The sequence below is a fragment of the Phaenicophaeus curvirostris genome, chromosome 4 (assembly GCF_032191515.1).
Source record: "Phaenicophaeus curvirostris isolate KB17595 chromosome 4, BPBGC_Pcur_1.0, whole genome shotgun sequence".
Lineage (NCBI taxonomy): Eukaryota > Metazoa > Chordata > Aves > Cuculiformes > Cuculidae > Phaenicophaeus > Phaenicophaeus curvirostris.
Genome location: NC_091395.1, coordinates 65,082,060 through 65,094,976, shown reverse-complemented (window position 1 = coordinate 65,094,976; position 12,917 = coordinate 65,082,060). Strand labels below are relative to the sequence as shown.

Genomic DNA, 12,917 nt, shown 5'->3' with positions numbered 1-12,917 from the left:
TTTTCAAAGACTTCTGCAATTACAGTAACTAAGATACTTTTATCCTGGACCAAATTTTTAAAGACTCAGACATAGGGGATCTGGAAGTGTTGCTGGGGTGCTAATAATCTTCACATTGGGTATGAAGTGCTTGTCTCTGATCTAAGGTACACCAAGCATCCGCACTGGTAGTTGTCTAATCTGATCGAAATAGGGAACCTTGATACTTAGTGAAGTCACTTACAGCTTGAAGGAGGTATGTATGAGGGCTGACTGCCACACGCTCTTTGTCTACGTTTGAATAAATCACTTAATTTGTCTGAGTCTCCTGTCTTTATTTTCTCTATATATGTATAATATATAATGTGCTACCGCATCCAAGTGCAGTGGAGATGAGTACCCTGAAAGTTTGTGGCATCCTCATACAGCACATTAACAGGGGTAATGCAGTGTCTGAAATAAACTCCCCACATGGCTGCAGTTCCCCAAGGGGTGATTTCATGATATGCATTTGCCAAGAAATTACATGGCCTGAAGCAGTCATCTAGTGAGATGCCTCTAATTTCTTTGCCCTGTGCCATGGCTAATTCATAAATGAGTTTATTAATTTAAATACGGAAGCAAATAACTGAGATTTGCTGAGCTTCCCTGTTTTCTTTCGTGTATTTATTCAACATAATCTTTACTGCTCACATCTTGTTTTCTGATGGGCTACGTATTATTAATGTACATTTCCAGTGAGTGGTTGAACCTCTGCATTTTGTTAGAAAATAAATATGTGTTAAATGAGGGGCTGCTACAAGCACTGAATTGTATGCTTGAATTGATAACTGGGCCACTCCCAGTATCAATACAAGCTGGGGGTTGAAGGGATTGAGAGCAGCCCTGCCAAGAGGGACTTGGGTGTACTGGTGGATGAAAAGCTGGACGTGAGCTGGCAATGTGCGCTTGCAGCCCAGAAGGCCAACCATATCTTGGACTGCATCAAAAGAAGTGTGGCCAGCCCTTCAAGGGAGGTGATCGTGCCCCTCTACTACACTCTGACAAGAACCCATCTGAGTGCTGTCTCCATTTCTGGAACCCTCAGCACAGGAGAGATGTGGACCTGTTGGAACAAGGAGGGCCATGAAGATGATCAGTGGGCTGGAGCACCTTTCCTATGAAGAAAGGCTATAAATTAGATGTATAAATTAGAATTGTCATTCTAATAAAGAGGAGTTTTTAACATACTTAAAGCTAGATTTTTAGTGGTTTGCTTAATCAAGGTGCTAAACTTTTATTTCTCACTGAAGAAGTTCTCAGTGGAAGCAGTGAGATGGGGACTTCTACATAAGTCCTTTGTCATTGAAAATGATTTGTCCTGTTTCTTTGACTTTGGACCAAGAAAAGCTAATGGCAGCACTCAGAACTGAAATACAGTAAATTACTACCTTTGCCTGTTAATTGTTGTGTGTAATTGAAAGGACTTTAAATTGGATCTTGCATCCTGGAGGGTTTTCAGGACAGAATAATTCAGAACAACAACAAAAATGCAGTAAGCAAGTGTATTTAACAGTTTTCTTCCCTACTAAAATAAAGCAAGGTTATTCAAAACTTTGCTGATATATTTTGGGAGAAAGCAAACCAAACTGCAGATGTGGGACTTGAAATACGCAGGCCTTGAGATTTAAGAATTAGAATGACTTAGTTAAATTGCTTTTTTTCCTCCCAGTGTCAAGTAATTTTTAATTCTGAACTTTGCATTTCATAAACTTATCACAGTCTTCACTTTCCTGTAGTAATTTGGCAGGTTAGGTACAGGAGCCTTAAGGACGTACTGGAGTCTTTGCTGCAAATCCCTTGCAAGACTATTTTACTTTTGTATCATCCTGTTTAATTGCTGTGGCCAAGAATAACCTTCACCTTAACTTCTACTACTAAAAAGTGAGGCACTATAGTATTATAGCTACCCTTTGAATGGCAGTCCATCTGTGCTGTTAACATGTTCAGGACTCAGCCCATTTATTCCAGTGGTAAAGGCTCATGCTTTAGCACTGGAGGTCCCTGCTGTTACTCAAAACTAACTTCTTAGCAAAGGACAGTATGCTGACCATGAACAGAGGACAGTTACTTTTCTTAGATACCTATCCTTCCACCCCTGGCTCATGTGAACACAGACCCAGCGTCTCCACAGATTCCTTGCAGTAAGAGCATTTTGTCCTGGGTCAGACTCCTTCTGTATTTGCACACCCTTGAGGGGCAAGCGAATACAATGAGAGCTGGAAGTGAGAGGCTCTCCTGTCTAACTCTGTTGCGTGTGCTTTGAGTATGGCTGCCAAAGGTAAAAAAGAACAAAAGATTGTTAGCCATAGCAAAAGTGCACAAAGCTGAGGAGTGGGAAAAACTGCCTGGGGAGAATAGCAGAGAAAACTGAACAGCATTAAATAGTGGAGACTGTTCTGATTAACTGTGCATTTGTCATTTCAAAGTATTGTGACAACAAGCGTATTTGGGACTAAGTGAATGCTATAGTAACATGAGCAGTAAAATGTTCTATCAGTCTTCCAGCTGTTTCAGATCTATTAATATTTATTTTTGTGTTTTCATTTTGTAATTCAATACAAAGTCAGCCTACCAGCACTGGTTTAAGACAGGGTTCTGACATATCTATTTGTGTTGTGTTTATGGAGGATTAAATCACGGGAAAATGTTTTAGTAACATGCTAATTAAAAGTAAGATAAAGTATTTAACGACTTGATAATACATTGTCAAAGGTGGTGTTATTGTGTCACATCTCAAAATAAACTGAAACTACTGCCTTTCGTTGATGAACTGTTTCATTGGCATCTTTGGGGATGTTTGCAGGGAAGCCCCAGGTTAAGCCTCATGCTCTGCTGGTTTGCTCACTGGGAAATGTTTTGGCCTGAGGTGTCCTCTGGGAGTGCCCAGTGGCAGCCTGGCAAACCCAGCAGAGAGGGAGCTGTTTGGGCTGTGCATAAAGCTGAAGCTGTTCTGCTTTGCAAAGTTTCTCTTTCAAAAAGGAGTGGGAATAGTTTCCGTTTAGAAACTAGTGTAAGTGAAGACCATGCAGCATTGATAATGGCTTTTCAGGCAAATGGCCAAAATTGAAGCTGTAAGAAGAAAAGAGTGTGGAAGGAACAAGGAGGCCACAAAGTTAGTGTCAGAATTGGGATGCAGCTTTGAAGGGGCTCTGACAATGCTGTGCTTGCACTACTGAGCAGCAGGGTGTTCAAAAGAAATCTCAATGATTGTCAAGGAAAAGACTCGAGGGTCAAGAATTAGCATTCTCAAACTCCAGATGAATCTATTTGTTAAAACTATTTCAGAATGGAAATCTGGAATAGATGTGAAAAACACTGAATGTATTATGCCTGCACTGCCCTTTCTCAGATATTCAGCATTCAGCTTTTCAAGCAATCATCAACCTCCTACAGTCCATGTAGGACAGGTGAATTCAGCAGGTGAATTGATAAATATAGTTGTGTTGTCTTGATGTTAAGAGTATGCAGCAGGTTATATGGAAAAGGAATTATGTTCTTGTAGGTCAGCTGGACTGAGCTGTATAATGTTCTCGTGACATTTAAATGTATGTGGATCAGAAAAAAGTTATTTTATTTAACTGACAGTATTTCAGAAAATAATGAGAGAGAAAAGTGCTGTTTTACTGGCAAGGGAAACCAGGATATTATAAAGCAGCCTGTATTGGTAAAAAATAATAGCAAGAATGAGAAAAAAAATCTGGAGGAAGGCAGTGGCACATGTTGCTGCATGGACATGTATCGCATGAATTGAATTTATTTAAGAAATATCTTCCACCGAGCGCCGGAAAAATAGAATTGAATTTGCAGTATCCTTGTAATCATCATCAGTTTTGAGGCTACTTAGCATAATGTTGAGAACCTACAAAATCCCTAGCCTGCAATTATTGATAATGGAGTCACCAAATAACATGCCTGGAGACTGCTGGGCCCTGGGCAAGTTATCTCAGGATTGTAAGTGATGACACAGCACAACTTGGAAACAGACTCGTCTGTGTAATTAGTAATCCAGAGATCTAATCAGACTCAAAGAACATGATCAGTTAATTACATTGGCTACTGTTGACTTGATAATCTCCAGACGGTAGTATCAGGATATGGAGGTGTCAAGCTACATAGAGCGCAAGAAGAAAATACAGGTAATGAAGCAGTTACTCCTTTCTTGTTGACTGACCTTCCTCATTCAAAGTACAGAAAGAAATGATCTGCTCAATAAGAAGCACCTTCAAGGCAGTAGTTGTTCAACCCAGACCATACATTTTACCATTTGGACTTCCTACTCCTACAAATCCCTACAAAGAAGCTCTGTGTCTTCAGTGGGAGTTTGTGTTTACTATAAAAGAAAGTGTATCCCCTGCAGTCTGGCAAGAAAACAAAAAGGAGACTTTGTGCTCCATCTCCATAGGAATGGAGTGGCAATTGCTTTAGTATATGAGAGAGACAGCAAACATAAACCAAATCTTTTTTAGTGTTTGGATATATCTGTATAAAACAGCAAAGAGACTTGATTCAGTACTCAAAATATGGGTTTAGATTTGTTGGAAGTTAGATATAGTATGATACTTGGATATACTGGGGAGTGCTGTGGCTGCATGGGCACAGACTAATAGCTAGCAGGTCTGTACTGCACTTAGACACTGGTGTCGTCTTGAGTGATTTCGCTGTTGCTTAATCTTGAAACACAAATATACCATACATGACTACCGTGAAATAATTCCAATCCCAAAGATATGCAGACATTTGTTATTGTAATTATATATATTACTGTTCTTAGCAACTTTAAAACTACTCCCTCACAAATAAAAACCATACTATTCTGGCATGAGAAGGCAGTGAAGCTCCCAAGGTGCATGTCTGCCTGGGTCCTGTAAGCCACAGGCAGGCATTATGTTAACAGAAATATTTACAGTGACTCATGGTCATCAATACTTCAAGGCCCTCTGTAGGACCTCATTTTAAGAGTCCAATTTTGAATGCTCTTCTGTTCACAGCTAAACAGTATTTCTCTATATTGTTCCAACAAAGCAGTATCTTTTCAAAAAAATGCTGCCTCTCATATTAATTAGATTTTAGTATGGTCACTTTTTCATATTTCATTAACATATAATGGGATTTTTAAAAATAACACTTTGTAGAAAAATGCCACTTGCCAAGAATCTTTGCTTTTCAATGAGAGTTTTTATTAATATGAATATATATTGCTAGTGATTAAAATGGGAGATTTAAAAGTTAGTAATAAATGAGAATGTCTATGCAAAGATTGAAAGAAGTATCTTTAAAAATAGACAGCCAACTATCATTTTGAAATTTTCATGACATTTTTTCTCTTCATTCAGGAGCTTTGCCTTTTGACAATTTAGTATATTAAATTATTGATTTTTAGTATAAGCTCCTTTTATTAATGTCATAAGTGCTTTTAATTCAGTAGATGAAAGTGTTATGATTTCAAAACTGTTCTTGTAATTTTGTGTGACATCTTGGTCTAATCTTTAATATAAGTATTAGAGTATAAGCTAGCATTTATATTCTTAATTACTAAATTGAGGAGCATTTGATTAGATGGCACTCCAATTGAGCTAGAATGTAACTGAGACCCCTACTCAACTGAGAAGTATCTTTGTTCCTAATATGTATTGACATGGCTAACGATTAATTGGCAGACTATCTTTGAAGCAGAACACCCTTAGCACTGAGTGCTTCAATAATTTATGTTTTGCCAAACACTTGTGTTGAAAATATTAAGGATTGATTTATGGCTGAATCCATTTAATTCATGCATTAGATGTTTACATTTATTTGGCAATAAGCTTTCTGTGAGTTATATGCGAGTTCCTTAGGTAGGACACACGTTTGTTGTAACTCCTGTTGGGTTTTGGGGGGCAGATCCCACCTCTGTTTCTTGTCTGGCCTCATGTTTCTGTTACCTGTATTGATTTTAAGTGTTTCGAGGCAGAGCATGCTGCTCACTGTATGCACGCAAAGGGCTGAGTGCCACAAGCTCCCTTACTGGAATGTGCATCAAGCAGCTGCTGCACAGGAGGCAGCTTTAGTTCTAATGTAGAGCATTGCCTTGGTTTTCAGTAGTGCCCTTACCTCTGGTCATTCAAGCAAGTGAAGCCCCTCACCAGGTCTTGACTTCTGCAGCTTCGGACAATCAGTGGAGCCATTCGCTGTTTGCTTTGGTACCTTCATGGACAAAGAAGATTTTGTTCAAACGAGAGTCGTCTGTTAACCACCAGCCGGTCAGTAAAAGATGGTGTGGCACTTTTAATATTTGTAAAGATCGTAGCAACTATATCAAAAGTGAACATTGCTGGGAATTTACTACTCAATTAGTATGTTTCTCATTCTGATTGTGTTCGCTTGAGATGGTTTCAGCAACACCAACTAGTTGTGAAACTTCCAGAGAATTATTGTGATGCACACAGTTGTGCGATTGCTGCATAAATTCTGATAGACAGTAGTGAAATGTATCTGTGTAGTCTGATGAACTTGTGCGTAGTGTATTTTGTTAGGGAATTGTGATAGCCAAAAGATGAATATTTCAATTAATATATGAGTAAATAGTTCTGGGAATAAGTGGTTCATACAAATTTGAACTAGAAAAAAAAAAAGATTAACTATTTGGATAATAAAGGTCTTAAATTTGAAGGCAATTAATAACTGATTTTTTGCTTGTTTCATTATTTGCGTAATTTAACTTGGGCTGCAGTTTGTGAATTGTGATATTTTCATACAATGTAGACTTGCACTTCTTCCACAGCTCGAAGATGTGTCCAATATGTCAGTGTCTTCTGGATTTGGAGTAACCCTTCAGAAATGTGGTGTGGTATGTTTACTTATATTTCTTGTTGATTTGATAGGAAGTTTATACTCAAATGTCCTTTAACAAATGGGAAAAGGATTGTGCCCATGCTGAGTGTTTGGGAGCATGTCCATTTTGATGTTAAGATGATTGCACCCTGTGTAAGAGGCATAGTTGTGCACTGTTGATTCAAAACTGAAGGAAATCTGTGAAATCTTCTCTGAGTCTTCAGGGGATTTTGTATTGTGGTCAAAGTAAATACCTCAGTGTGAATTTGTAAAACTGTAAATGGACAAAACCCAGTGAGCTCTAGAAATCAATGACAAGACTGGATAAAGAGAGAGACAAACTTATTTAGAGGATGATATAAGCCTTCCGAGATACTCTCCTGGCTTAACCATGTAAAGTATGGGCTTATTTTGAAATATGGAGCACTGAGCTCCACATGTCTCAATGACCCTGGAGGTCTTTTCCAACGTAGTGATTCTGTGATTCTGTGTCTTTGGAGGTCCTGTCACACAGCCATAGAAGCATGAGTGTGTCACAGTGTGCATATTCAGCAGGATTCAGCTATAGCACAGTTATTTAATGAAAAAGGGTTTCATTTAACTTGTGTAAAATACTTATGAGGAGCAAAGATACCTCTATTATACTCTTTCATTTTATTTTTACTTTATGCACCATAGGTTGATAGATTTACCAAGACTTTTATTTTTTTTTCCCTTTTTTTTTTACCCTGAATGAAGGCAGGCTGAATTTTTATAATTAGAGTTCATCCTACCCATCCCTTGAAGAGAGAAAGCACATCTAACTTCAAGTCAAATCTGAATTCAGCCACTGAAATGCTGCCTGTGAGGGTAGAGGTTTCAGTAAATAGTACAGAAGAGGCGACATTATGACCTGCGTCAGATCATTTGCATAGAGAAGAATGAATATGCATCACATCTCATGGCACTAATTACCTAGAATGCTGTTATTGAAATGGCTGCATATTATAATTAGTGAGGCAGAACAGTGAACCTTTCAGGCAGAAGAAGCAGTAACAGAATCTTCTGCTCTTTTGGCTATGAATTACCAGTTTTTATATCAGAGCTTCTCAGGAAGAGAGTTTGAGACAGCAACATGTTGACTTTTTCTGCTGCTCATAGAACAGCCTCAGACAGGCTTTTGTGTGAAATCCTGTTATTCAAGATGAAAGTTAGTCTGTTGTAGATGCTAGGATTATCAGAACGTAATTTTGCAGTGCTATTAGATGTAAATTACTGAAAACTATGCAATTGTATGTCATTGTCTTCCACTTTCAAATGCAGTTCACATTTTAGTTTGCTTTGCTTACCTTGTCATCTACTTCAGTCCTAATTCATCTGAACAGATGCTTTCCTGCTAAGATGCAGACTGGCCATATGGTGGTCTTTAGCTGTTTTAAATGAAAAAAAAACGTGAATTCTGCACATTTTCCTCCTACTGTCATGAGTGGGTCCTCAGAGCATGGAAATGGCATATGTTTACTTCTTGGAGGCTGGATTTTTTCCAATACCTTATCACAGAAATATTCTGATTGAAACTGGGATGTTTAAAGTTTAGCTATGAATCTAGGGTCTAGTCCATTCCTTCTTTCCAGGAAAGTGCTCCTTTAAAAGCTTGATTCCATAGCATGACATTTCTGTGATGATGATAATCTTTAGCAGAGCTGAAATAACTCTTTAAATTTGGCTATTACAGGGGACAGGACAAGAAGGAATGGACTCAAGCTCCACCAGGGGAGGTTCAGGCTTGACATCAGGAAAAAATTTTTCACGGAAAGGGTGGTGGTTGAATCGCCTTCCCTGGAGGTGTTTAAAAGAGGGGTGGATGAGGTGCTGAGGGGCATGGTTTAGTGACTGATGGGAATGGTTGGACTCGATGATCCAGTGGGTCCTTTTCAACCTAATGATTCTATGATTCTGTTCTATGGTTCTATTTGGCTTTTAACACATTTATATGTCTCATTTCTCAGTCTCTTAAACACTCTTGCATTGCAGATCATCTGTGATACAAGCATCCTTAATTTTTTTTCCTCCTTTCGTGTTTCTAGCTGTTCCTGATTCCAAGAGGTCTGTTCCATGGCAATTCCTTCCTCCTCTCTTTTCTCCTAGCATGTCCTTGCTGTTGCTGCTTGTTCCACTCTCCCAAGTAGCTGAAGTGACGTCACTTGCCAGGGATGATGATAACAACTGTTGTCTTCAGTGGCAGAGAGAAAATGGAATAAGCACTTACGTATCATCAGTGGCTGCCATTGAGTTTAGATCCTGTAGGTGGTTGACAGCATAATCATCTGCTCAAAAATCAAGAAAAAACATCTTCAGGCAAATTAGGGGAGCAATCTATAGGAGATATCCAGTGGTTACGATCCCAATGGCAGTCATGTATGGAGGACTTTGATAGGAACGGTTGGACTCGATGATCCGGTGGGTCTCTTCCAACCTGGTTATTCTGTGATTCTGTGAGGAGATTCTTTGTAGGGAGAGGTCAAACCCAGGAGCTTCCCTACTGCTTGATTCTCTGCTGCTTTCTCCAGTGCTATCAGGAAAAAAAAAAACCAAACAACAAATTCTTTCAACCCCTTTAAACTTAGCTTAAAAATGATTGTCAGCCAAAAAATAAAGGATGCAAAACCTGTATTTAATATTATTCAGAAATGCAACAAATGTGGCCTTTCAGCCACCTGAGGAAAATTGCAGTAGGAGATAGGTGGTATGATTGGGATACCTCTGAAGGGTGGCTTTGTTTATTCACTGAATGAAGAATTTAATTAAATTATACGAAACAAAGAGAAAGTGCAAAACTGGTTGGAGAAAGAGAATGAACATTGTGTGGGAGAGTGCATTAAAGCTCCTGCCTATGTGAAGGAGAAGGCTAACGCTGCCATATTCCCCAACTTGGCTGTGAATGTACGCATACTGCTTTGTCTGCCTATTTTAATGTAGGAATTTATCTAAATTAGTATTTACATCCCCTCTCCTCAAATGTAAAGGAATATATTTGTGCCTGATTAGAAGCACAGGAAGATGTGTTGCTTTGGTGATTGGGTTAGGGCTTTCTGATTTGTGGCTTTGGATTTTTTTTATGGGGGTTTGAGGCTTTTTTTTTCTTCCTCCACTTTTCTTTTGCTTTTAAAAGCAAGTTTTTAGCCTTTGTGACTGCACAGGAAAGACTGAAAGGCATGTTGACTGCATCGCGCCAGTTCAGAAACCAGAAGAGAGAAAATCTGCCTGAAATATATCACGTTTTTAATATTTGGTGATTTTAAGTCTCATAAACTTTGGGGTATAGTTCATGATATAAAAACATAAAATTGGTAATGCTTTCATCACAAGTATGATTAAGCCTATTTTTATATGTGCTGACAATTATTTGCAGAATCTACTAAAATTAATAGTTGGGGGTTTTCCTACATAAGATTTGTTTAATACAATTGAGGTTTAAGTTGCTGTAATGAGTTTGGAAAATTTAGCTTAGTATACCAAGGAGAGTTAGTTACATCAACAGTTTTATTCAAGTGTACTTTAATTATTGTCACTTAAATAGAAAAATGAAAAAAAGCAACAATAATTTCTAGAAGCTATTTCTTCTCATTGATTCATAAGTTATCCTAAAACTGTGATCTGTTTCTACTGAATGAGTATGAAATGCAGAGATCAATGGTGCACAATGAAATCATGACTACATATGTTGAAAACTCTCTGCCATGACCTCATGTGATTTCTGAAGTCTAACACAAAAAATTCATATTTTTAGAACTCATTTCTGTGAGGATTGCTTTATTATTTATATTTGCTGGTGTCTATATACAGAGTAAACATTTCCTAAAAAAGAGGAGGAAAAAAAGAGAAAGGCTTGGCCTGAATCATACTTCAGTCAGTTAAATAATTGTTAATTTGGTGTAATTATTAGAAAGCTTATATACCATCATGGGTATATGATAGGCCAGCATGTGATAGACCTGATAAAGCTGTAGACAGTTCTGGTTTAGTATGAGTTATAGGGGAAGGCAGTTTGGAAGGTGAGAGGTCAGTAAGCAGCTCTGTGCTCAAAGTAATTTCATTTAGAGGATATAATTACTTAATGAGTGTTAATGGCCTAATGGAATAAATAAATAAAATCACATGAGTGCATGTTGCTAGCAATTGGAAATTAGCTTATTAACTTCCCCACTGACTGGAAACAGAGCCATAAACTTCATGTCCAATGCTGGCTCTATCAGTCCTCCCATAGAAGGGCACTGGAACAGGCTGCCCAGGGAGGTGGTTGATTCACCTTCCCTGGAGGTGATTAAGGCACAGGTGGACGAGGTGCTAAGGGGCATGGTTTAGTGTTTGATAGGAATGGTTGGACTCAATGATCCGGTGGGTCTCTTCCAACCTGGTTATTCTATAATTCTATGATTCTATGAAATTGAGGCAGCCAGCACCCTTTGGAGAGCGTAGTTGTTATAAAAGAGGGAAATAGAGACCAAAACTGCATGGAAAGAATGAATTTGCAGTGATGGCAGCTTGCAAAAGAAGCATCCTCGTGGTATAGGAGTTCAAAGTTAAGAATTTTCCAGACTCTGGATATAAAGTCATGGTCCAGTTCTGTGCTATATGGGGTATCATGGGGATATTCAGATTTTTGTTTTCGCTTCTGGCTCTGCATGAGCTGAGTTTCCAGCTTCTGGCTTTCTGTCCCTTCGTCGCCAAGCAACAGCTTGACGTACCAAAGAACAAAATCTCCCTGGGAGTTTGATATCAAACTAGTATAGTACCATTTGCAGGTCACTCCAAACACCTTCAGAAAATAACTTTACTCATATAATTAACTTCTATTAGTAATCAAGATGACAAATTTTGCTGTTAAGATGCACATACAGCCATTTGCACCCTTGACATTAATATTTCTGTTTTCAGGTGGATGTTGAACATGATCCTCAAACTGCATACATTACAGTTCTGATTAATAACACCAATGCACTGCTCTCAACAAACATTACAGATCTTGTCCTCCTGGATAATACCACTGGTTTACATATTCAGAAAAACAGTGGAAATAAGACCGCAGATGGCATACTGATTTACAGGAAAAGATTCTTGCAAGGTAAGAAAATCTGCAGGGAAGTACTCCTGATAACACACGTAAAAGAGCATGTGTTCAAATAATGACATCTATCTATCTCTCTGTCTATCTATCTATCTATGGTGGTGTAAAATCTCCAATTATCAGTTAATACAGGTGCAGAACTCTGGGAAAGGTTTCATGCTGCAGCTTATAATTCTATTAATTCATATTTTGGCTCCCCCTGTGGAAATTCTTCTCGTATCTCTGGCATAGAATTGAGCACCCTGTACTCTGTAACAGTCACTGCCATCAAAATGAAACAGAATCTTTCATTGTAATATTTTTTTCTTTTTGGGTATTTTAAAAAGCTGCTGCACAAGCCATTTTAATCAGTCTGATGAGTCTCCCTTCTTGAGCCAAGCATGGCAGGTTGGCTTGCTGAGGTATTAAGTGCATTGGAATTGCAAAAGGCCTTGCAAACAAGATTATTCATCAGAAATAAGGCAGCTCTTCTCAAAGCAAGTAATAGAGAGGTAAACCTGTTCTGCCTTTGGAGTCAGTCTCTTCCTGTGGTAGCATTTGGCTCGTTGCACATTCATAGAATTTTACCTTTCTTGATTTCTTTAATTCCCTTTTGTTAATCACAAGCACATAGAAAATCAGAAGCCAGCTTTGAGAGTAATGTTCTTTATCTTGCAGCTTTGGAAGTGTTCAGAACTGTCTGTTTATGGTTGAAGTATCTAGGGTTATTGATAGTGTTTTACTGGTGAAAGATTTCCAAATGGGAAAAGGAAATACGTAGACCCAAGGCTGCTGTCTGCAGATGGTTAGCTAGATTCCATTTCTAGTAACAGCAGTGTGAGTAGTGGTTCTGGTTACAGGGCTGTTTTTTCAAAAAATATGAAGGTATTGTTGGTTCTTATCAGAGGTTCTTAAGAAAAAATGATCCCTGAGAAAGAATAGTAATTTTTCAGTGCTTCAGTGCACTGTGAATGAAAATTGATCTGAAATCTCAGTCAGT

At 38.4% G+C, this 12,917-nt stretch overlaps 1 protein-coding gene across 5 annotated transcripts in view; it reads left to right on the top strand.

The window, feature by feature from the left end:
- EVC2 (EvC ciliary complex subunit 2) overlaps positions 1-12,917 on the top strand; it is a 72,656-nt gene that overhangs the window by 5,058 nt on the left and 54,681 nt on the right. For 4 of the 5 annotated variants that reach the window (XM_069856325.1, XM_069856323.1, XM_069856321.1 and 1 more), the window contains 3 exons: positions 6,100-6,260; positions 6,782-6,847; positions 11,749-11,935. In XM_069856325.1, the coding sequence (XP_069712426.1) occupies positions 6,100-6,260; positions 6,782-6,847; positions 11,749-11,935 (414 nt within the window). Of the gene's footprint in view, positions 1-6,099; positions 6,261-6,762; positions 6,848-11,748; positions 11,936-12,917 lie in introns of those variants that run through there. The other variant, XM_069856324.1, reaches the window with a different exon arrangement.